Source organism: Nuphar pumila, chromosome 3 (genome assembly GCF_984573655.1).
Source record: "Nuphar pumila chromosome 3, dmNupPumi1.hap1.1, whole genome shotgun sequence".
NCBI classification, from domain to species: domain Eukaryota; kingdom Viridiplantae; phylum Streptophyta; class Magnoliopsida; order Nymphaeales; family Nymphaeaceae; genus Nuphar; species Nuphar pumila.
This window is the reverse complement of record NC_143251.1, coordinates 136,194,148-136,220,032: the sequence shown is the minus strand read 5'-3', so window position 1 is coordinate 136,220,032 and position 25,885 is coordinate 136,194,148. Positions and strand designations below refer to the sequence as shown.

Sequence of the window (25,885 nt, the reverse complement as noted above, 5' to 3'; positions counted from 1 at the left end):
GACCGCTTTTCGTCTCTCTCTCTCTCTCTCTCTCTCTCTCTCTCTCTTCTTGTAAGTCACTAAAATTTTTGCATATATTAGGCTCCAATGTGCCTTCAATAGTAAATGGAACACATTCAGCTCTAAATGGTATGCTATAAGCAGAGGGGTTACATGAATCAAAGCTGGACGAAAAGGATACAATCTCAGGCATACAGTGGACAGAACGGAACCTGAGGAGCTCACTTCTGTAATCTTGAATGGTAATGCTTGGCCGAAACCAGGATCTCCAAATATCCAACTGATAGCTGACTGCAGCAGCATCCATTTGTGTCACTGCGAACCAGAATCTTTGACAGCAGGAACTTCTGAAGGGAAGTTGGCCAAGTCCAGATCTATGAGTGAGAGCTCATATGGCCGGGCGTAGGAACTTGAAGTCGCTACCAGCAATGAAGATTTCATTACTTCTGGATCAGCTGATTTCTGCTGATTACCAGCATTTTCCTCAGGGTTTCTGGTTTCAGAGGAAGAATCACTGGAAAGCTGTATATCATCGATCTTATTGTTACCAAAAATATGTCTGTTCTTCCTCACAGTATCCATCTCTTGGCCCATTGGCACAAATGTGCGTGATCGGTACTTTGTTGTTCCCTCATCACCTTCGTTCTTGTAAAGCACGTAGTCGTGATATGTAGGAGCAAACTGAAACACATGAAAGAACAGTATTAAATTCTACTTCAAACAGGGCTGTTAGAAACGGCTCCTACAATCTAATCCAACTTGTCGTCCAAGACAAATCGAGTGTCATGGGGGCTCAGGAAAACAAGCAAACATGATGAACAAAACTAGCCTGTCCATAGGCTAGTGAACAACCTGTTTGACATGGAAGAACATGTCTTCAGTGTCTCCATTCAAACTAATGAATGTGATTCTTCAAGTCGGATAGAGAAGACATGGACAGATTGACAACTGATAAGGTCCGCAGGACCATAACCATATTGAAGTGTAGGACATTAATTTTAGCTCACTTATAAGAATGCAGCTGAGCAACAACTGCATCACATGCAGAAGCTGTGCATGTTCCTTAACAAAGCAACCATGAAATGCGAACCAAGGAAATAGATCAGACTGACCTGATGAACGGTGTCATGATAGAAGTCATTAATCTTCAAAGCATGAGTCAAGCTTCCTGTCAGACCACCTGAAGCACCAATATTTGCACCAGCATACTCCTTATATGGAAATGCATAGAAGTGCCCCACTGCAGCGGCAAGCATCTCAACACAGATGATAAAATTTTGAAAATTGGCAGCTTCTTCAGCAGTCTTTATGATCCCATACTTGGCAGCCAGAAAAACCAAAACCCCCTGAAAGCAAGATTCTCGGATGTTGATTTCCGGTTCTAGTTTAACATGCAAACAGATCAATTTTTGCATTTTATGCAAGTAGTCTTTACATATAGAAGTAAGAATTAAACCTCCTTGCTGAAACAATGATCATTAACTTTATTGTTGTCAGAACTACCTGGCAGAATATGGGTCACAATCGAAAACCCATATCCATAACAAATTATCAGGAACAAACTATTTTCCTGAGAGTTTCCATAGCCTTCAAGGTTAAAATAGCATGTGTCCAACCACTTTACTTCCAAATGCCCTCATTAAAGTCAAGAGGCCAGCATGATTATCAACAACCTGCACAGACTCGTATACAATTTCCACATCCTTATTGTCTTATCAACATCCTCACATTTGGACACAAGATTTCTTTGTAAGTCTTATTATTATCTAATAAGTATTGTGGTACGTGAGTCACTCTCTCTAGTGCTGTCACCTGGGTATGGGTGTAACACGGCAATTCCAAAAAATGTGGGCACGGGGATTCGGCTATGTATATATATATTCAAAATAAACTAGATATAATCTAAATATATATGCTATATCTAAAATATATATTATATAATGAAAATATAATAATAATTATAAATTGAATACAAACTTTTATGTACAGAGTAAACTGGCGTGTTGACACGGGTACGGAGGGCAAAATGAAGTGTTCATGTGACATAGCTCTAGTGCCCTTCCTTCGTATGGCTTTATGTCACTAACAGCCCTTTGTTCAGCTTAAAAGTAGTTAATGAAGGGAATGGGTGTCTGTCGGTGTGGGTGTGGGTGTATACCATGAGTTGTTTAATTGACAAAAAAAAATCATGTCACAATAGAAAGTCCACAACCCCAAGTGTAGGAAACAATATCAACAAAGCAAAAAGACTCAAGGAAACGGTGTTCTCTTGGAAGTTTTAGCAAGTCTTAGGGCGTGTTTGAAAATGGGAGGGAAGTTACTGTTAAAATATGTTGTAATTTCGTATGTATATTTTATATATATAAGGTGATACATATACATATATTACATATGTATATGTATCTACCTATATATATATATATATATAATATATATATATTGCTAAGGGTAGTTTAGGTATTTTACACATATTCATTTTCGTGAATATGGTTTTGTATTTTTACCTTTTTCCTTTTTTACTTTTTCTTTTTTCATTTAATGCATTGTACTTGCATTGGGAGGGGCCCAACCCACTAGTCGTTGGACCCCAATGTGACCGTTGGAGGGGCTCCAACGACTATGTGGAGCCCCTCTCAATGCCTCCAAAAAGCCCTATAAATATGGGCAGCTCCTCTTGTATTTTCTTAAGGGTTTTGGGATTATAGCCCAACCTTTTAGTGGTTTATGAATCTTATGAGTGCAATTGCACATTTGTGATTCCGTGTGTTGTGCTTGTGTGCACAAGTGTTCCAAGTGTTCTTGTTGTGTGTATGTTCGCACATTTATTCTCAAAGTTATTGCGTTATCAACTAAAGTATCTTGTTGAAGATACTTTTATATGGTATCAGAGCCTCGTTGAAAAAGAAGAATTGTGATTCGCCCTCTCTTGCATTCCTCGAAAAGCGTGCCTTCAAGTTTTTTAAAATCAAAGAGGATCACCTTCTTCGAGCAATATTTTAGGAGCCTCTCTTGTCAAGGAAGACGGGAAAAGTAATTGAGGTACGTATTATTCCTTGGCTTCTTTCCTCTCTAATGGGTGAAAAAGACTCTCATTTCTCTCTTGGGTTTAAGCTTAATGGCTCAAACTATCATGTTTGGGCCGGTAATATGGAAACCCATATTAAAAGAAAGGGGCTTTGGGGTTACATTCATGGATCCATACCGGAACCGGAACCCAAAATTACCGTTATTGAAGGAGGGGATATTAAGATCCTTGAAGGGAATGAAAGACAAAAGGCCCATGAAGAGTATTTCAAAAAACATGATGATTGGGAAATGAAGAACTTCAAGATCTTATCTTGGATTTTCTCATCCGTTGAGACCAAGATAAACGCCAATATCATCAAATTTAAAAAGACTTCCGAAGCTTGGGTATATCTTGAGAAAATGTACACCTCAAGAGATCTATCCCACAAGTACTTTCTCCAAAAGAGGGCTTTGACCCTCCAACAAAATGACATGACCATTCGGGAGTACTTTGCCGAATTATCCTCTATTTGGGACGAGCTCGCAATTCTTGAACCTAAATGGAGTGGAGAGGCAATCGAATTAAGGCACAAACAACTTGAGGAAGATCGATTCTTCAACTTTTTAAATGGCCTTAGACCCGAATTTGAACAAGTTCGGTCCTCTCTTCTCTCCGCCTTCACATCCCCCTCACTTGAAGATGTTATCACCAAGCTAAGTGGTGAAGAAACCCGTATGGGGATTGGCAAAAATAATTCTAGCATTCTTGTTACTTCCTCTACTCAAGAAGATGGTGAAATGGCTAATGCCGTGTCAAGACCGGGAAATAACATGAAGTCCTATAGACCTCCTCATTTCAAGAATCAAGGTCAAGGAGGAAATGATCGGTATGGCAAAAGAGACTATAGCAAAGTAAATTGCTACTATTGTAAAGAACCCGGACATATCAAACCTTTGTGTCCTAAATGGAAGAAATTGATTGCAACGGCTATGGCATCCCAAGTTGAAGAACGACCTTCTTCATCAAGTGAGTCTCTTTCTCTTCAACAAATTGTAGAAACATTACAACCTCTTCTCAAAGGAGGTACTTCCGGAGCCGCTATGTCATCCTCTTCCCCCGGTAAGACATCTTGGCTTTTAGATTCTGGGGCATCCTTTCACATGACCCCTAGCTCTTGCTCTCTTTCAAATTTTTCTAAAAATTCTTTTCCATCCTTTGTCTCAACCGCGGACGGAACATCTCTTGAGATTAAAGGAATAGGTAATTTTGAAAAACAAGACTTCTTTGTTCCAAAAATTCATTTTATCCCAAACCTTAACTTAAATCTTCTTTCTGTCTCTCAACTCTCGGACAATGGTTGCGATATAAAATTCTCTTCTAATAAATGTTGGATACAGGATCGCCAGTCCGAGAGATTGATTGGGAAAGGCTCTAGAAGAGGAGACCTCTACTACGTAGATTTTCTTCAACTTCCCAAAAGTCAATTTTGCAACGTCGTCCAAAACAAAGATATTCATGTATGGCATAAGAGATTGGGTCATCCCAATATTGTTAAAATCTCCTATTTGCCTTTTGTTAAACATCTTTGTAAAAGTGACTTTTTGTGTAATGAATGCATTCTTGGGAAAATAAAATGTTTGCCTTTTCCTCAAAGATCCATGTTTACGACAAAACCATTTGAAATTGTTCATTCCGATGTATGGGGACCGGCTCCGATAATGTCAAAAGGAGGATTTTCATATTATGTGATCTTTGTGGATGACTACACTAGGTTTTGTTGGATTTATTTTCTTAAACATAAACATGAAGTTTTCTCAACTTTTAAAAGTTTTCACATGATGATTTCAAATCAATTCAATGGATGTTTAAAAATCTTTAGGTCCGACTCTGGAGGAAAATACCTCTCAAATGAATTTAAAAATTATCTTGAAAATTTTGGTATTCTTCACCAAAAATCTTGTCCGAAAACCCCTCAACAAAATGGGTTAGCCGAACGAAAGCACCGGCATATCATTGAAACAACTAGGACTTTACTCATTTCTCAAAACTTTCCAAAAAATCTCTGGGCTGAGGCAGCCCTTACTTCTGTCTATCTCATAAACCGACTCCCATCAAAAAATCTAAACAAAATTTCTCCCTTTGAAAAACTGTACGATAAGGAACTTGATTATAGCAGGTTAAGGGTCTTTGGGTGTAAATGTTTTGTTCTTACTGATAAGAATGACAAACTTTCTCCTAAAGCCATTCCTTGTGCCTTTCTTGGCTATTTTGAAACCCAAAAGGGGTTTCGTTGTTATGATATCAAAAGTGATAAATTGTATGTTTCCAGAAATGTGAGTTTTTTGGAAAATATTAGTGGATTTGATCGTTGTGACCCTTATAATGAAAATATGGATTATTCCTTTTTATTTGATTTACTGAATAAAGATGATACTAGTGATAATGAGTCAGATCAAAGTAACCCAAATGACTTTGAAACCGAGGAAAACATCTTCTTGCCTCCTCAACCTATTGATGAAGAATTACCTAGAGACCCTATCACCTATTCTCATAGAGATCAAAACAACTTTAAGAGTGCTCTTGACAGATATAATGATGCCAGTCCCAGTGCCTCTCAGAATGAAGTGATCCCTCGTAGAACCGAAAGAAGTAGAAGGCCTCCTTCTAGGTTCATTTCCTATGACTCTTTTTCACCAAGATATAGAGCCTGCCTTAGTGCCATCCACTCTTATATAGAACCTAGAAATTTTGAAGAAGCACGAAAGTGCTCTGAATGGATTAATGCAATGAACAATGAACTTAAGGCTCTGAGAAAAGCCAAAACTTGGGAGTTTCAAAATCTTCCTAAAGGCAAGAAAACAATAGGGTGCAGATGGGTTTTTAAAGTAAAAACTAAAAGTGATGGATTCCTTGAAAGGTATAAAGCTCGCTTGGTTGCAAAAGGATATAGTCAAGAATATGGTATTGACTATGAAGAAACTTTTGCTCCTGTAGCTCGTATGGTCACTGTCCGATGCCTTATAACTGCTGCTTCTATCAACAAATGAAACATCTATCAAATGGATGTTAAAAATGCTTTTTTAAATGGTGATTTAAGCGAAGAAGTTTATATGGATGCTCCTCCTGGAATGGAGACTCATAAGGGAAAGGTGCTTCGACTTCAAAAAGCACTCTATGACCTAAAACAAGCCCCCAAGGCTTGGTATGATAGATTTAACTCTGTAATGATTGAGAATGGTTTTTCCTCTTGTTTTACTGACACTGCTCTATTTGTTAGAAAATCCAATGCAGGGATTGTAATTTTACTTATGTATGTTGATGACATGCTCATCAGTGGGAGTGACTCTAACGGGGTTAAAAGTATAAAATCTATCTTAAAAGATAAATTTGAAATGTCTGACTTGGGTTTTCTAACTTGTTTTTTGGGAATTGAAGTAGCATACTCTCTTAGAGGATATTTCTTATCTCAAACTAAGCTTGCTTCTGAGATCATTGACAGGTCAGGTATTACAGATAAGAAGCTTTGTGAAACTCCTGCGGTAGTAGGAGCAAAGATGAAAATTGATGATGGGGTTCCCCTTTTGGATCCTACACCCTACAGACAGCTTGTAGGATCATTGATGTATCTGAGTATTACCAGACCAGATATATCTCATGCAGTCCATACTGCAAGTCAGTTTCAGCATGCGCCTACATCTGTTCACATGAGTGTCATCTTACGAGTCGTAAGATACATAAAGGGTACTCTGAATAAGGGAGTTTTTTTGTCCTCTTCTTCTGACTTAAAATTGATTGCTTATACTGACTCAGATTGGGAAGGTGACCCAAATAACCGTCACTCCACCACTGGTTTTTGTGTATTCTTAGGTGACTCACTAATATCGTGGAGATACAAGAAGCAACAAAAGGTGTCACTCTCCTCCACAGAAGCTGAATATCGTGCCATGGCAACTACTACCATGGAGATTGTTTGGATTCATCAATTGCTAGAAGACATGGGGATTACAATAGAAGGGTCCACTAAGCTTTGTTGTGACAACAAGAGTGCAATTTACATTGCGAAAAATCACACCTTTCATGAGCGGACTAAACACATCGAAATGGACTGTCACTATGTTCGTGAAGCATATCTCAAAGGAGTCATTGATCTTCCTTATGTCACGTCCGAATATCAGTTGACAGACTTCTTTACTAAAGCCTTGTGCGCTCCGCGATTCAACTTCCTTCTTGGCAAACTATCGGTCATCTTGCCCTAAGTTTGAGGGGGGGTGTTAAAATATGTTGTAATTTCGTATATATATTTTATATATATAAGGTGATACATATACATATATTACATATGTATATGTATCTACCTATATATATATATAATATATATTGCTAAGGGTAGTTTAGGTATTTTACACATTCATTTTCGTGAATATGGTTTTGTATTTTTACCTTTTTTCTTTTTTACTTTTTCTTTTTTCATTTAATGCATTGTACTTGCATTGGGAGGGGCCCAACCCACTAGTCGTTGGACCCCTCCAACGGTCACATTTGTGACCGTTGGAGGGGCTCCAACGACTATGTGGAGCCCCTCTCAATGCCTCCAAAAAGCCCTATAAATATGGGCAGCTCCTCTTGTATTTTCTTAAGGGTTTTGGGATTATAGCCCAACCTTTTAGTGGTTTATGAATCTTATGAGTGCAATTGCACATTTGTGATTCCGTGTGTTGTGCTTGTGTGCACAAGTGTTCCAAGTGTTCTTGTTGTGTGTATGTTCGCACATTTATTCTCAAAGTTATTGCGTTATCAACTAAAGTATCTTGTTGAAGATACTTTTACAGTTACACTGGGGAACTTCCCCGCTTTTCAGTAGGGCCCACACTCCCCCATCAAACATGGGGGAACCGCTTTTCCACCGTTTTGGGGGGAAGTTTCACTACAAAATTGAGGGGGGGAGAGTAGTGAGGTCCCCCTCGTGATTTTTTTCCCCGGGGGAAGTTCCCCAGCATCAAACGTGTCCTTAATGTCAATTAGTTATTGTGGGTATGTGAGTCAACCTCTTGGATTTTTTATATTCAAATTCATTTTGTTATTCAAGAAAAGTCACATTTCTTGAAATATAAAGTTTGTTATTTTTAACATCATAACACCTATATCTCTTTTGATTTTCATTGTAGCCAATAAAAGCGCATTCAAGAGCTTTTAGTGAAAGCTTATTTTGTCCTTTAAAAATAACAAAGCAATTACAACAAAAAAATCTTAATCTTTTGAAATCCAGAAATATTTTGAATAATTTTTCAAAGGGAGAAACATTTTTTAAGGATGAGGATGGCATCTTATTTATAAGATAAATTACGGAAAGAGTGGCTTCAACCCAAAAGTTCTTTGAAACATTTTTAGAAATAAGAAGAGTTCTTGTTGTTTCAATAAGATGCCTATGTTTTCTTTCGGCAAGGTCATTTTGTTGGAGAGTTTTAAGACAAGATTTTTTATTAATAATGTTGTTTTGTTAAAGGTAGTTTTGAAATTCATTTAACATGTATTCTCCTCCGTAATCATATCTAAAAATGACTATATTGCTTTGAAATTGATTTTGAATAAGGATATAAAATTCTTTCAAAATAAAAAAAGCATCCGATTTGTTTTTAATAAAGTAAACCCAAGTGTATTCAGGGAAATCATCATAAGTGTATCTAGGGAAATCATCAATAAAGATAACATAATATGAATATCTTCCTTTAGAGATAATGGGTGACGGTCCCCATACATCCGAATGTACTAATTCAAATGGTCTTTTAGAAATAAAGTTGCTATGTGGATAAGGAAGAAAATACATTTTTCTAATAATACAATCATTGCATGTAAATTCTTTTTCATTACAAAACTTTTTCAAAATAAAAAAGATACAATTTAGAGGCACTAGGATGACCAAATCTTGTGTGTCTAGACAACATATTTAGATTGGACATGATTACAAAATAATTTGGATGGCAAAGACAAAAAATTCATGTAACATAGGTCTCCTTTTTTATGGCCTTGCTCAATCCGCTTTCCGGACCACATATTTTTTGCATAGCAATTTGTAGGTAAAAAAAAAACACAAAATCCAAAATCAGATACTCGATAAACAGAGAAAGTATTTAAGTTAAGTTTTAAAATAATTTTAATTTTTAGAACATAAAATTCTTTGTCTTGGATTAAAAAAATTTCAAAGTTTCTTATTCCTTTAACATCTAATGATGTTCCATCGACCGTGAAAATGAATGATTTAAAAGAATTAAGACTTGGTTTGGATAAAAGAGATGCATTTGGAGTCATATGAAAGGAGGCACCCAAATCAAGAATCCAAAAGGACATACCGGGAGTCGATGAGAATGGGGCACCGGAGGTGGAAGGTGAGGAGGACTTGTTTCTCAAGAATTGTTGGAGAGTTTTCATAAGTTAAGCAATGAAGTCTTTTATGTCTTCATCTCTTCTTGATTCTTCACTTGAATTGTTTGGACTATCTTCAACGGAAGCCACCTTATTTTTAAGTTTAGGACAATCGGGTCTAAGATTTTTTGGTTCATTATAATGGTGACAAACAATTTTTTTGCATCCACCATTGTTATTCCTCCAAAAGTGAGGAGGTTTATATGTCCTCATATTATTTTTCGGGTTTAGATACCGCATGAACCTCATTAAAGTCTTTTTTAAGAGCCAAGTGAGTTTCTTCTTGACATAGAACAGCAAGAACTTCACTAAAAGGATTAGAAGCCCTATGAAAAAGGGAACTTCTCAATTGTTCAAATTCGAAACAAAGCCCATGAATGAATTGAAAAAATCTCTCTCCATTTGTTCTTGCCCTATGGCAATAGTACTTTCTTCCCATTGTGGTTGAAAGAGAGCAATTTCATCTCATAGAGGAGATAGTACTATAATAGTCTTTAATATTCATATCCTCTTGCTTGGTTCCTCTTACTTTTTCTTGTAAAATGAAATGCATAGCAAGATCCTTTTAAATATAGATACTTTTCATGAACAAGTATGCTTTATTTGCCTTATTAAATTTGGCTAGATTCGCACAAATCTTGAGCTCCACATTATTCATGAACCATGCCAATATTTTGGCATGCCCACTTTCCTAATCTTCAACTTTGGATTGGTATTCTTCAATATCTTTAGCTTTTTCTTCATCACCCAAAGTTTTTTCTTTATTCCTTTCCTTCTTAGTGAACTTTAATTGTGGTTCTAGAATGGTGTCACATGCATATCTCCAAAGTTTCTTGCCTTTGAGGTTGTTTTCCATAACGGTCGTCCACTTGGTCCTATTCAATTTGAATGAAAGGTCAATCTTTGCATCTTTGTCGGCCATTGCAAAAGAGTTGAAGAAGAACAAGAGTGTGAACCTCAATCACACTCAAATACAAAACAAAGAAGTCCCAAGAGTATTCAAACGCATAGGAGCTCTTATACCATGTAATAAAATACAAATGTCAAAAAACAATATCACAAAGTGACTAGAAAGCACAATCACATGGGCACAATGTCTTTAATGGACAAGGGCAAACACCAAATACTCACAAGGGAGAAGAGAGAACTTAAAAATATAAGGAATCTTATTATTGAAATGCTTGAAAAAACATTGAAGAGAGAAGGGGAGAAGACCCCTTTATATACACCTCAAGAGGGGCCAAGGGGAGATCCCAAAAGAGTGTGACCGTTGAGGAGAGTCCCAATGACTTAAGGGAATCCCCTTTTTACCCCTTTAATTAATACAAAAAAATTAAGAAAAACTAAAATATAAAAATACAAAAATATTCCTAATGGACATGTCTATTTACAAATGGATGAAAAGACCAAATTGCCTCTAGTGGACATTACAAAAGATATACATAAATATATATATATACATATATATATATGAAATATATATGTATATATATATACATATTTTAACAGTTCCATCACCCTTAAATGATCACCATGCTTGGCTGTTTCAGTTCCTAATGTTCAATCACCCTTAAATGAATAACAATTTCCATCAAGCTAGTAGCTTGACTTGCTATGCTGTGTACAAAACTTACGCGAGGAATATGTCGGCATGTATAAAGGAACTTTCCTGATCCAGCAGAATAAGATATGAAGTATTCTTATTGTTGCATGCTGACATAAAGAACTTCTCTCTATCTCTACTTATAAGAGATTAGAAAAGAAGGTTTTTTCTCTCACCAGAAAAAAAAAGTGTCTTCCCGAAATCTTAGAAAGTTTAAAGGGGGAAAAAGGAATTTGAAGATAAATTTTCTTCTTAAAATTATGGGACCATCCCAACAGATATCAACTGAAATTCATAAAACTACTTGAACTTTGACATTCATCTTTCAAACATCATCCTAAATTCAAAATCCCAAGGAAATATTTAGGAATGCTCTCTTTTTCTTCTCTCCCTGATGAGGGTTGGAAAAATCTGTTACCTCAAGGATGCTCCTTGATTATTATTATTAGAAATGCTTACTCCTCCTCTGTGCTTCACTATATTAGAGTTTGAACATTTGATCCATCTCCAAAAATGATCATCCACATCATATGTTTTTGAAACCAACTATCATGTCTAATGTGATAGTTGTCCATGAAAGAACCGATTGAAGTGCTCAATCATTGTTTTAGGGGAGAGAGAGAGAGAGAGGTTTCCTTATCTACATGCCTACTTATGCATCTGTTATTTGTTAATCATGAAGACAGTTAAAATCCATCAAAAGCTACAGTAAGACAGGATTTGTGAACTTGCTAGAATAAGAATCACGGAAATCTATGGACGATTTATTGCAGTGATGATTCAGAGGGTATTTGTAATCGTTTAGCCCATATGTGGTCCTTAAATTTTGTTTTCACCTCAGCATACCAAAATGGGCAGATGTCTAAACAGAATACGCAATTCTGTAATGGGCACAAATATATGATAACTTGCAAAACATAGAATTGGAATTTTAAAAGATTTACCTGCCAATAGGTAAGGAAAACAACTGATTTGATCAGGATGAACTTTGGAACAGGATTGAATGGACGAAGCAGATCTCTACATGCTACGTAGAACAAGGCCAAAGCGTACAAAGCCATTGAATAAGAGACAGTGTAAATGATTGTGACATACAAATAGGCTTGCATTGGATTGAAATTTCCATCTTCATATTTTCCTTTTGCATAAAGCACAAAAGTGACTGCAACCAAAATAGGCTTAAGGATCACAAATTGCAAACCACCTTGTTTGCACCTCCGAATAAAACGGCTGTTAAACAATTAACCACATCAGCACATGCATAAAATAAAAAGAAAACATTAAAAAATAATTTGCTTCCAAGATTTCCAGAATACTAGGAAAAAAATATAAAACTACAACAATTCAAGAAACATTGACAAATCAAGTACAATAACCTATGATATTCTCAGGTTAGATACACACCCATCAAGAGGTATGGCAGGCAAGCAGCATGTCATGAGAGACCACGATGGTTTCAAGACCCTACCGCTTAAACTCAATACAACAGCACCAGGTCCGCCTACCCATGCAAGGCACAGTGAAAGGAAATTGTAAATGACCCATGCTTCATACCTGGAAGCACATCAAAGAACGTTCCACTTAGAATTCCATAACGAATTTCCACAAATGAAAATCGCTACTACATCACACATTGCTTAAGGAATATATTTTGATGTGTGCCAGAAGGAACTGAAATTGTGCTAAAAGCACAAATTGCATCAATTTCTTGGGCATCTCCAGCAAGTGGCAACAAAATCTCTCTCTCTCTCTCTCTCTCTCTCTCTCTCTCTCTCTCTCTCTCTCTCTCTCTCTCTCTCTCTCTCTCTCTCGATATATATATATATATATCGAGAGAGAGAGACATGCACAAAGCTTCGACATGTACGCTCTACTTACAACATGATGTAGCTCCAAAAGAAACTTCTACTAGAATTGTTAACAGAGGAGTAACATGGGGAAAATCTACTGGTGTAGATATGCCAATGACTGAGTACATATATTTAGAAGACTCCAATAAAATCGGGACCATCATATGTTGTAGAGTGTTGGAAAACAAAGTAGTAACAATAAGATAGAGCACATAACAAGCCTGCAGCACAATGTCAAGAGGGATGACATTAGCTAATGTCAGGAGTGATGACATTAGTAAAGTATATCATATGATAATAGGGTGCCTCTCTGATTCATGACACTTTTCCAAGGCTGCAAGAAAGTCCACATCATTAAGGATGCAGAGTATAAGATAAAAAACAGATGTCAAAATACATGCGATTGAGATACATATGTGAAGATGAATGTCAAGCACAATAAGAGCAAATACCATAATTAGAAGTTTATTGTAGCAAAATAAACATAAAAAATAAGGGACATTATGCAGAATAGGCATGCAATACAAGGACATGAAACAGCATTGTTGTCAAAGAGTGACATGTTAAAGGTGGAAGGAACTAGCAAAAGTGGGAGACCCTAAAGACTTGGGTTGTGACAGCGACACGGCAGATGCAGACATGAAATTTGTGGAGTAAATCATGGTTTATCTATTATATGAAAAAACAGGACTTGGAAAGCTGGGTCCATGCAGATGGACTGAGGCATGCAATGGTGATGATGACATTAGTTCCCAAAACACAAGCTCGTACATGTGGTAGCATTCTGCTAGCATTATGATTTTTAAATTTGAAAGTTGACCAATATATCCATTTTCATTGACATCAATGAAGATTTAATGTAAGATAAAAATCCATTGAACAAAATAAGAAGCCGGAAACACTTTTATTCCAAAAATCCATCACTAATATTTGTAGTTATATGCTATGTCACATAGACAGATGCGGATATGCTTAGTATGACGAGTTTTGTAAAACTAGGACATAGGGACACAGCCATACATTACAAGTGTCTGTGTGTGAGTATATGCATGCTAAATTCTTAATCTACAGTAATAAAGCATGAATATCATCTAAAATGCAAATTCTTAAATAGCAATTCTAAACCATTATGATTAAAAGCATCAAATAATAAAACTAAGTTGAACATCTGAAATATAATGTAATCAATGACCCAAAAAAAAGTGAGTATAAAATGAGCAATGAAGATCATAAAGGAAACAGATAAAGTTAAGAACATGGTGTTAAATGTGTCCAACACTAGTTTGACTGTGTCCATTAAGTGTCATGGTGAACCTGGTGTCATGCCGCATCAACACAGGATACACATGCTAATGAAGCATCTATATGACATAGGTTATGTGAAAAGCTGATGAGCGTTCACACCAGCTTGTGCAATTAATACTCGATAATAAAAAGAGTTACCAAAAGCTTCTTCGATAGGTGGGAAGCCCGCTTCCCGGAAACTCGCTTTGGAAGCGCAATACTTCTCACTTCCGAAACTTGATGAGAATCTCTATTATTCTTATATGTTCTCTCACTCTACTTTTCTTGTTTTTTATGTGTTTCCTCTCACGCTTCTCACTCACTTCCATGTGCTTTCTCTAAATTGGCAGTCATCAATTTTAGATTTTGTTAAAAATTTAATTCTTGCACTAAAATATCATGAAATTTAAGAATAGTCACTTTTATTTTAGTTTTTATTTGCATTCCATTTCGATTCTCATTCAATTTTTATATTGCTTCTTTTTTTATTTCTCGCTTCCCACTTCCTATACATTTTAAAATGCATCGCTTCTCGCTTCTGCTTCCCATATCATTTCCCGTTTCCATTTACTAGTCTGGCAACCTTGAACTTAACCCCCGAAAACAAGTCACTGACTTAAGACCTAGTAGAAAAAATCCATGTAATTAGCCTAGCAAATTTGGCATGGCCATCTACTGAAATAACAAAAAGATAACTTCCATTAGATATACATCATTATGATTCTCAAAGACGTCACATTATGAGTCTAGTTCTGTTCTGCTCCAGATTTAATCAGTATCAACCATTTTGACTACAAGCAAAATCAGAACCTTCAATTGATCGCTGAAGGAACTATGATATGATCTGTATATGGAGCAATGTCAAAACAGCAAGTTAACATTGTTGATGCGAAGGAACATAGTTAAAAAGCATTCAGACCAACATTTTGCAACCTAACACTGCATAATGAAAATATACACTTACACTTCCCGAATTGAATTAAAATAGATTGACTTTTCATTGAGCACAAGAGACATAAAGGACATCAATGCATAAACCTGTGAACAATAACAATAAGTTATTAAGATAAAAAAAACAGACAGGTAAGAATCAAGCAACAATTGGAAGTAAAAATTAAAAAAAGCAAATGATGAATGTTTAGAAAAAAAAACAAAGAAACAAAAGCAAAATCCTTAATAAAACAAACAAGTAGGAGCAAGACAAAATTCAGGGGGGAGAAGGGTAGCAGCCTGCTCATACTTTTTATGATTAGAATAGGACACTATTGACTCACAAGCATCTCAAACATGATGGCTTCAAAAATCTAACAACTACATCATCCTTTTCAGACAGAAACGAGCGTGCATTCTGCTGCAAGTGACTTTAAAAAGAAAAGGCATATCCGGATAACCCCTTCTAAAATACTATATAAATGTAACTAAATGTATTGTATCAGGGGTTAAATAGTAAAATACCCCAGGGTCGTTAGATTTCTTTGAATATAAATGTTTGAGATATCCCAAATGAAGCAGTTATTGGATGTCAACTTAAAATTTTGTGTTTCCTCTTATTCCCCTTTTCTCTTGTTCCTTTCTTCATTCCGATCACTTCATGAAATGAAATACTGAAGAATAAATTTCAGGCAAAGCACAACTCTGACATATTAAGCAGGTATGATGAGAAGATCATAGGCATCCATAGTTGGCTGTGAGATCTGCAACATTTTTTTCACCTTCAAAAGAATGACCAACTGTAGGTATACACCTCCACTGAAAACACACTCGACTGGTTGGCACCATATTCAATCTAGCTTAGTAGACAACCAGAAAACCGATTTCCATATTCTTGGTCATCTCCTAGGGTCCACATTCACTAAATGATGGCTCTCAAACTGTATCTCACAGAACCCTATGTCCCCATTTTTTCCACATCTAGCTGCAATAGTCTATTTGAGTGCCTTGGCTTTTCAATTTCTTTTTTCTACCTTGTGAAAAACAAAAATGTACTTTCTTTATCAGAAAAATACTAGTTCTCTTTTCAGCACTTTTCATACTAAACAATTGGAAATCGCAAAACCCACTCAAGTCACTGATCTGCTAAATCCATCAGTTGCTTCGCAGATCACGGACAGTTAATTTTTGTTTGTTGGTGTGTGTCTCACTAGTATATGCATAGCTCATTCATGGCTTGCATGATGATTTCTTGTCAATTAAAATGCTTTAAATAGATTATCTTGACTAGGTGCATGGTGCATCTGTCTAGATAAAAATTCTTGTAAACAAGTTGAGATTTGATTACCCATATTCCTACTAGAACTACCTAAGAGAATTGATACTGCACCGAGGGTCAGTCTGACACGCTAGTATGTTCAAGGCTAAGAGTTCAATATCATAGAATACTCATATATGATCGAAAAAATACTGTAACAATGTGAAATGACAGAAGCAATCTCCTAGTGATGCCAGTGATCATGAAAATATCATAGGTGATAAGTAGCTTCATGATATGCAATGCATATACTCATGTAGCATTAAGCGCACACCTGATGAATGGAATATAATACCAATTCCAATATTGGGAACTAGTAACTATAATGACCGGCAACTTTTAGGCATTCACCACTCTCTATCTTCTCCAGTTGAACACTTGTCACTCGTTAAAAGGAAAAAAAAATACTGACCCCTTGTTATTCATCTTGACAACCTATATCAAGCGACACACATACGGCATAATTGACCAACACATATATGGAAGAAACATTGTGATAAAGGAATATAAGAAAAACTACCTCTCAAGAAACCATTCAGATAAACGGGAAAAGCGGCAGCAACGACTTACCGGAACCATGAAGATGATGCGAACGATGTAGCGTTGGTACGTAGGTTCAGTGTAATTCAAGAGGTGCCTGTATATGTGCCAAACCGCCAACCCAATTGCCCCAATTGCACAGGGGAACGCCACCAAAATGTAGTAAACCGGACCCATTTTAACCCTCTTAGCGGCAAACCATCAACAAATTTGCCCCAGAAATTTCGAAGAATCACCACAACGATCACGAGTCCGCTATTTCACGAGGAATCCCTTCAGCCGATTGGCGCCACAGACCACGGCCCCGTCATCGTCGCAAGTGAATCGTTTCCGATCATCAGAAACAACCAGAAATCTCATCAACGCGCATCGGAGATGATCGAAATTCCAATTAGGAGGGGAAATAAGATGTTTCGCCACTTCGCCACTGATCCGATCTCTCAACTCTCCGCCCAAATCGATCGCATCAACGTCCTCAGTACCTAAAAATACCGAAACCGACACTTAATAGGGCAGAATGCGTTAAGAGGGAACCCTAATTCACAGAGAAAGCGAGAGAAACCCCCGATTTTCAAAAAGAACAAAACCCCTAACCCTAATTTCCCGAAGAAAACGCGAAGCGTGGGTTTTCACTGCAGCCTTGGAGCAAGTTTCCCAAGTAAAATCGGGAATTCCGAGAGCACACGAACGAAATTCTCGCTGTTCTCAGGGAACTGGAAGGACTTTTCCGGATAAGAAAGAAGTGGGAAAACAGAGAGAGAGAGAGAGAGAGAGATTCGAAGCCTCGAGAAAAGTGAAAATGATGGAGCGCCAACTGGGAAAGTTGGATAGATACGAATGTTCTAATTTTACCCCTGGCTCGTTAGAAACCTTTCGGCAATGTCGTATTTCCGAATGGTTCAATTGGTCAGTTTCCGTAACCAGAAGCCGCCTTGGACAGCGACCCCCGTTAGGGTGATGGCGCTTGCGTAATTTATAGTAAAAAAATGGCTGTTTGATTTGGATGCCCTTTGTTTGCGTACCGTTAACGTGAGCGGGGAATGAGTTGATCACGTGGAAACACGATGTCGGCTTAACGTTTTGTATTTTAAATTATACCAACGCGGCTCAGGCTCAGCCCCTCCCCTCGGCTCTGCGTTTTAAACGGCAGTGAATATCTGCAAAATCTTGAAAAATAAATACATTTAAATTCATAATTATTAATAATATATACACAGATGTAGTTGATATTTGAAGGACGTTGTGCCAAAGCGCAAATAACACGTTTTTTTTTCATCTAAACGATAATTCAAGATATTTACAAACTGTTAGGATGCTTGGGCCGTTCAAGGTGGACTACCTTTTCAAAATATTGTGGATATTGGTGGCACTTCTTCTCTGTGTGAACAGTTCCTTACTCAGCTCGGTTCACAAGCTCGTTCATGATTGGCTCATACAGCTGACAAGCCGAGCAGGAAGCAACTAGTTTAGCTTAAATGACTCGAGACCAAACAGAGGAGAGCAGATCAGGTGACACCGAAAAATTATGGTTGACATTATGTCCATCAATTTCTATTAATTATAGATTATTAGTGCACAAATGTGAACTGCAGAATTGCATAAAAAACGTCCTTTAGATTTTAATCATCAATTTACAATAGTTGACTCCATGCATACTTAAACAGAATTTACAAAGGGCCCGTTTGTCATGGGAAGATGACCCTTTTCCAAGGGGTCCCACCCCAGGCGAAGCAAATCACCAAGGAATTGTACACACTGGCAGGTGTGGGCCCCAGTGTTTTCCACTTCATACCCATTTCATGGGTAAATCCATTCACTTCCCCCTTGAGGAAGGTGTTTCCCATGAATTGTACACTTTTTTTTACATATCCCATGCAACAAACAGGCCCTAAAGGATCAAAAGCAGTACACATCTAACATACAAGTATCTTCTACAAGTTTATCACAATTAAGAAAAGCTCAGTTAGTCACTTGGCGGGTTTCCTCGGCATCAGTTTGCCCTGCGCCCTCTGGCTCTGCATAGCTTGTAGGGCAATGCTATGCAACCAACCTCTCAACTGGAACCTTCTCAACATCTCGTCGAATTCCAATATCAGCTAGAAACCTGCTCATGCAATACATGGCCCCTGAAACCACAGCAAGCCCGGTGAAACTGGTAGTCATGAATCGAAGCGGTGTTGATACAATAGTAGTAGCAGCAGCCACAAATGACGCTGCTTGCCCGCTCCGACCAACGCTTATGCTTGTGATCACCAACAACCCAGTCTTGCAGTAGATTGCAAAATCCTCACAGTTATTTTTGAAGATGTCATAGGGCCCAAAACCATTTTGCAGGAGATAAGTAGCACGATGGAGGACTTCCTCTGGAGTGTCGGATTTGGCAAGTGTGCATGTGCCACCACGGGCTTTTGCAACAAAAAAAGCAGGGGTTACCTGATATTCGAAGCGGTAGAGTTCACCACCAGAGAGGAAACAATCAATGCATGAAATAATGACACCGCTAGCAGCACTATGATCACCACATTTTTCACAAGGGGTGTCAGTGTGTGAGGGAGAAGAGCTGAGGAGGATGCGGTCTAATACAGTTCCGGTCCCAACCTCTTGGCCTGCTCCTCTGGTAAAGTGAATGACTTTACCGTTACCAGTGTATATGCCTGAAAATACCAACATAATGTTAATATTGTACCCACGTCTGCCAAAAAATTTAAGAAATAACATTGGATGACAAATGAAGTAAACCAAATGTGAATTTCCATGAATATTATATATGAAAAAGTTGCCAAAAGTTTACACAATCAAATTATATATATATATATATATATATATATATATATATATATATTGAGGCATAGAAGTGAAATTTATTGCAGGAAAATAATAGAAGTTTCTGACTTTAACATACACAATCTTACCTTTATAACCCTCCTTTTTTTGTCTAGGATTCTGCCCCTTAAAAGATTATGCATCATTCACATTTCTTGCTTTAAAAATTCTTGAAATCATCTCTGTAAAGTTAACCAGATAATCTCTCATTTTCCATACAAGGCATAGGACATGTCCTATTCATGAATTGTCAGGAATGGTAAAGTTGCATCTAGCTTAGCTGAGAAGCCCTCATTGTACAAAAGAATATTGTTTAAATCATGAAGAAGAATACTTTTTAATCTTGATTAATAATAATTAAAGCTCAACAATAGGCTGCTGGCAGGCCTGGCCCTTCATTAAAAGGGAAAGACACCCAGCCTATCTCCATTTTTCACCGGGTCAGCCAGCCAGTTGATAGGTCAAGTCATAGTCCATCAACAGGACAGGCCTAACCCAGCTCAGGCCAAGATGGCCCAGGCCCGGCCCGGCCCACCCTTAATAACAATAGTGATAAAGGGAGGGACCTTCTTTATCAATATTTATGAGCTCGGATTTTCATTTGCAGCTTGCTTTTAAACCCTTTAATTATACTGTTTTCTATGTCCATAGTAATAAGATAAAAAAAATGAATATGAGGTAAAAAAAGACAGTAGTAGGATCCCTACAAAAAGCTACTAAAGGGGTCATCAATGTATCATCAGCATGGTGATTTCTAAGCCACGTAAAGAAACAAGCATAACAAAATGCAGTGGTAGCACAACTTTAAGAGAATGTGCAATAATAAAATCATGAAGATAATTTCAAAAAATTGTGTAACCATTTAAAATGACTAAGAAAGTAGTGATATTTTCACAATATTTTTAAAAAATGATTTATGACACTATAACTATGCAAGTACTCTGACGATCTGATCAGTCAAGATTCTATCTCATTTCGCCCTGAATATTTTTTTTTAGAGAATCATGCCCTCGATTGGATCACGAATCAGGGGCTCTGAAAAGATGCGCTCCAAAAGCCAACACCTTGCAACACAAACTGAGCCACCTCCTTGCAAAACAAACTGTAAACTTTGATGTAAGGATCATGATATCAAGGGGGTAATGATAACCCAATAGGAAACACTGTTGTATCGAGAACAAAAGAAAAGGCAGTCTACAAGCACATGTTGTATCCAACATTCTAGCCAGAATTGAATTGATTGTTCACATATCTTAAGTTGCCACGAATCAAATCTGGCTTTAGTCCTCCTAACAGGAACATCATATCCAAATCATTCTTCTTACATGAAGCTCACAATGCAAGTATGGGATGAAGAGACACTAACAAATAAGACTAGATTGAATTGTTACTCAGCATTGTTCACAAATCTGCCACATTTATATCCAGCATTAATAACTGGAAGCTAATGCTTCCTCTCATTAGCTGGCAAACCCCAATAGCATAATTACTGGAAGTTTCTAAAAAACTCAGAAGCTCGCTGCCCAGGAAACTCGCTTGAGAAGCATGAAACCATGCACTTCTTTCATGCTTTTGAAACTTTACGAGAAGCACTCAGACACCAATATAAAATTGTAATTTCATTGATGTTGAAATGCAGAACTCTTTTTTTCCTTTTGAAAATATTTTTCCTGGTAAAACCTGCATATGTTGGGTATTTTTGTGGGAAAAAAAACGCATCAATATATACTTAAGTAATAATAAGGTTTTATGCTTTTCCATTTTCTTTCAATGCCACTTCTTACCTGCTTCCTCTTATGCTTGATAAATGATTCATGCTTGACACATTAAAGTGGAGGGCCGCTATCAATAATTCGACATCAAATATTAAGACCTTGTAATGGCAATTAGTTTCTGCGGCACCATACCGTATCTATGTCATTCACCACAAGATGATATGTGGATGTCTAACCAGTGTTGTGAAAAGCGTTCATGCGTACCTCGAGGCGTAAAGCGTAAGCCTCAAAAAAATTGAAAACTTAAAAAAGACTATAAAAATATCTAAAATTATAAATAAATAAAAATTGTTTTATTGATAAAGCAATAACCAACAAGAAATAAAAAATCTCAAATAAATACTGAAAAAATATGAGATTAACATATAAAAGTAACATTAATCCAGTTATGATTAATTATTTTGGTTGATTGGATGACATGTATTCGATTTTGGTGCTACTTAAATCAGGCTTTGTAATGCTTGCCAAGTTGTACATGCGTTTAATCTTGTGGTTTTTGGTGTTTGATGCAGAGCACCATTAATGGATTCGACATATCTTCTGATTTTTTTTTCTTCCTCAACCGAATGTAGCAAGTTGTGCACGGCTTGCCAAATCAATTCAATGACGGGCAACTTTTAAATCTTTTTTTCTGTCATCACAATAACATGCTCAACTGACTACTAAAAGAGATAAAAGCCATTAGGAATTGATTTAGGATGATGACGAGCCAGTGATTTATAGTCAAAGAAGAAACAGAAAATACAAACTGAGAACAAGAAAGGGGAAAAAGTGGAACTTACCCAAAATGTAAAAACTGTGTGTTTCAAATGAACGAACTTGTCTCCTCCTTTCTCTCCGGCAACAAACCCTAATACACCCAAACAAATTTTGGCCCTCGAACTCGTCTCCTCAGCTCTCCGTTTTCAGAAAATAATAGGGCCCTCAACTGCGTGTTTCTCAGAAAATATAACATTAGGGTCGGGGGCCCTGTTATTAAAACCTAATTTTTGGTTAAATGAGGGCTTTGACCTTCATTTGACAAAAAATCCGAGGCGTATATGCCTCGCCTTGAGGCGCGCCTCGCCCCGAGGCGTGCACCTCAAGGCGTATGAGGCGCACGCCTTGGGGCATTTGCGCTTTATGCCTGCGCCTCAAGGCACAAAGGCCCTCGCCTTGAGGCGAGGCGCGCTTTTAATAATAGTCTAACAGACCCTACCAAAAGCCTAGACCAAGTCAACTTGGGTCAGACAGGCAAGCTCCATTTTAGAATAACTGGGTTGAGGGCAGACGATGAAGTTTTTAGTGATGTCCCTACAGATCAAAGCATGATAATTTTGTGCCCTAAAAAGAGTCAAGTGCATCATCCAGATCAGATTAAATTGGTCTGCAATGTAGCATCCGACATAAGATAGTTGTGTGCTACAAAGGATGCAGAAGAGCTCATTGTCTCAATGTTGTTTTTTCACCACAGTGATTGGTTACCAAGTACCCCGAACAACGCCATAGTCAAAACATGTTTCAAATTCACTTGGACGAATACATTTGGACAACATTAGGTTCATTTTAGGGGATAAGAACTACAGAGAAGTTTGTTCATTTTATTTATATGTACATACATACATATATAGGAAAAGTTTCAGGTTATCACATGTTATCCTATGATATCACGAAAATATACTACAAGGAAAAAGAAAAAAACTGATTTTCTGATAAAAAAATACCGTGATATTTTCAAATAATTTGAACATTTTTAACTTCACAATATTTACCTTTTGCATGGTTTCCGTAAAACCTTTATAAATGATATATTTTCAAAATATCGCAAGATTTGGTGACTAGGAAAAAAAGACATTTATTTCAACCATAACAAAAAGAAAATGAGAAAATAGCCATGTTTAATTGCATGTTTTTTTTTAAGTAACATGATAAATATGACAATAATATCGAGATAGTTTCTTGTTACTTCTGAGTTTTTGTTTCTTTCAACACGGCGATCTTTTGAAAATATGACGATATTGTGATGTTTTCAAGGTAACGCCAATATCTAAGAATTTGCTATTGAGTTTATATGCACCAGAAGAAAAGGAGATAACAAAGAATCATATCTTCTTTTTTTCTTTGGGGAAGGAAAAAAAAAACAGCATTCCAGCCAATGGTGTATACATTCACGTAAGATGATAATAAGCACAAAAAAAAACAACCGAACTTCATCTAAAAAGCCAAATAACATATAAAAAAAATATCAGAAAAAAAGACCCCACCAGCGTTCTTGCATTAAGCTCTATCCCAATCAAAACGAGGTTTAAATAAGGGGAGATCTTCGGATGCACCGACATAACCGGATAAATGGGGATAAATTGGGGACATTGCATTGTGCTCCATAATTCAATATCCCAACTTATCCCAGTCTTCTGGCTAAGAGGGTGGATACAAAACTTCCATAAAATATCATAGTTCTGCATGCAATGCAAGTCCCAATACCCAAAACCAACCGCATTCTTGCTATATTACAAAAAAAAAACATGATTTCTAATCTTTCCTTATTCTAACAACAAAGTTAGATCCCAAGAATATTTAAAAATAAAAATAAGAAACCAATGAAAAAAAAAATCGAGACCATGATGAAAGATCGATGAGAAGAAGGAAAAGGGAACAACAAAACGAGATTTATACCGTGATGGGCGTAGATGTAGGCGCCCCTCCACGAGTAGATGTGGTCTCCCGGTTGGAGGTGGCATCTTTGTATTTTATTGGAGAGCAGGCCCATCTCGGCAATTTCCGAAAATTCTTCCTCCTCCTCCCTTCTTCCCCTGCTCTGCCACTCAGTCTCAGTCCGCCCCTTCTTATCAACGACCCAATGAAGAAGCATTTTGACGTGTTGGTGACGAGGAAAAATTGAATTTACCAGAGAAGGTTCGCGATCTTGGTTATGTTTACGGAAACGCCCCTCGATGGTTCCTTCTAACAGCGGGCTTTGACTCGTCGGTTCGGATTTTTTTAGGTCAGAACGGGTCGCACATCAGATCCGGTGTATTTCAACTTAGGGCTGTCAATGGGCCAAGTTTGTATCGGGTACCCAACCAGACCTGACCCGAATGTTTTACATGTAATTTTAGTAATAGTAAACATCTGAAATTATGCGGATCTATGTTTAAGATTTCATTTTCGTGACCCGATAAAACTTGACAAATTGTTATTTGGATGGGTTTGGGTATACCCTGATGCCTGACCCGTTGACTGCATTGAGTCTTCAACCCCTCCAAATAACAAACAGTCGTTTTTGGGTTAGGATGAGTCGAGAAAATGGAATCCAAAATCAACTAGGCATAAACTAGGGGTGTTAATGGGGACCAAACCCTATAGGGTCCGGGTATGGTGACAAATAAGAAGACCTGATTATGACCCACAATTTTTTCAATGTAAAAATGATAAAAAAATTATTATTTTACTTGTATGGTCTGGGTCTCGTTCATGTAGCTTTTATTGGGTCCAAGTATGGTTTCTCTTATAGTAGACCCAATTAGACCCAAGGTCTGAACCCGATACCATACCCAAAAATCTAGTCCAAGTCTGATTCTACCTGGATCTAAACCAAACCTGACCCGTTGACACCCCTAGAATAAGCCACTGTTTTGGTTTGGTAAAAAAGCTAATGTTTGCTAAAACTTGGTGAATTTAATTTTTATATTGTATTTTATTTTTAGTACAAATACATTCTGAATTTTTATTTCTATCTATCTTTACCATAAAAACTAACAAATATGCAGATTTTCAGTTTCTCGTGGAATTTTGGTCGTCGTTATTTTGCCGTTTTTAAACGTTTAATCCACTTTAATGAAAGTGGATAAGGACTTGCATCAATCATGATCCGACCCACATCCACCTCATTTCAACTTTAGACCCGTGTGGGCCAAGATTTGGATTTGTATCCTACCTAATCCATGCTAGGAAAAAAGGCTACTCAGTGAGTAGGGATGCAAATGGGTCGGATTCAGGATGGATGCTGTTCCAAATCCGATCTCGATCTGAATCTTTATGTATTTAGCTGTTCCGGATCCAAACCGTTTACATCCAGTAAAGGGCATACTTTGTAATTTGATTGAAAGTTAAGGGTTATTTTGGTGCTGGACCATTGCTTAGTCGTGAAGCATCTGTGAAGACGAAGAACAAAAAGTGAAACACGCTTTGCACACAATCCGGGAAGATGTCACGTCTTCTATGGTCCACACCAGTTCTGGCTGTGAGATTGTGTTGGATTTGGATCGGACTATATCCAGACCCCGGACTGCTTTATCCTATTTAACAAATGGTTTGCTGCTCGCTTGTGGATTTCGGATACAGGGTCTGTTGTAT

The 25,885-nt window shown here is 37.3% G+C and overlaps 2 protein-coding genes across 4 annotated transcripts; both read right to left on the bottom strand.

The window, feature by feature from the left end:
• Window positions 1–55: 55 nt before the first annotated feature.
• Window positions 56–17,732, bottom strand: LOC149843976 (uncharacterized). 3 transcript variants are annotated; one of them, XM_090000204.1, is made up of 7 exons: window positions 17,547–17,732; window positions 16,983–17,434; window positions 15,129–15,202; window positions 12,435–12,584; window positions 11,975–12,260; window positions 1,113–1,346; window positions 56–681 (listed from the first exon to the last, which is right to left on the bottom strand). In XM_090000204.1, the coding sequence occupies exons 2-7, from the start codon at window positions 17,127–17,129 to the stop codon at window positions 313–315; spliced, it is 1,260 nt and encodes a 419-aa protein (XP_089856330.1). In that variant the 5' UTR covers window positions 17,130–17,434; window positions 17,547–17,732; the 3' UTR covers window positions 56–312. The 3 variants fall into 3 exon arrangements, with proteins under 3 accessions (XP_089856330.1, XP_089856332.1, XP_089856331.1); XM_090000206.1 differs by lacking the exon at window positions 1,113–1,346 and having other exon boundaries at window positions 17,547–17,730; XM_090000205.1 differs by lacking the exons at window positions 16,983–17,434; window positions 17,547–17,732 and adding an exon at window positions 12,909–13,101 and having other exon boundaries at window positions 15,129–15,155.
• Window positions 17,733–18,520: 788 nt separating this feature from the next.
• LOC149843975 (protein LEAD-SENSITIVE 1-like) lies at window positions 18,521–24,347 on the bottom strand. Its single transcript, XM_090000203.1, has 2 exons — window positions 24,206–24,347; window positions 18,521–19,606 (listed from the first exon to the last, which is right to left on the bottom strand). Exons 1-2 carry the CDS (start codon window positions 24,297–24,299, stop codon window positions 18,990–18,992), a joined length of 711 nt encoding a protein of 236 aa, XP_089856329.1. The 5' UTR covers window positions 24,300–24,347; the 3' UTR covers window positions 18,521–18,989.
• Window positions 24,348–25,885: the final 1,538 nt, after the last annotated feature.

Coding starts and splice junctions, on each gene's coding strand:
- LOC149843976 (XM_090000204.1), bottom strand. CDS start 17,129: ATGGGTCCGGTTTACTACATTTTGGTGGCGTTCCCCTGTGCAATTGGG. Junction 12,261..12,434: donor CCTGCCATACCTCTTGATGG/GTGTGTATCTAA, acceptor ATTGTTTAACAG/CCGTTTTATTCGGAGGTGCA. Junction 1,347..11,974: donor TTTTCCTTACCTATTGGCAG/GTAAATCTTTTA, acceptor TCTTGCTTTCAG/GGGGTTTTGGTTTTTCTGGC.
- LOC149843975 (XM_090000203.1), bottom strand. CDS start 24,299: ATGGGCCTGCTCTCCAATAAAATACAAAGATGCCACCTCCAACCGGGA. Junction 19,607..24,205: donor CTACATCTACGCCCATCACG/GTATAAATCTCG, acceptor TGGTATTTTCAG/GCATATACACTGGTAACGGT.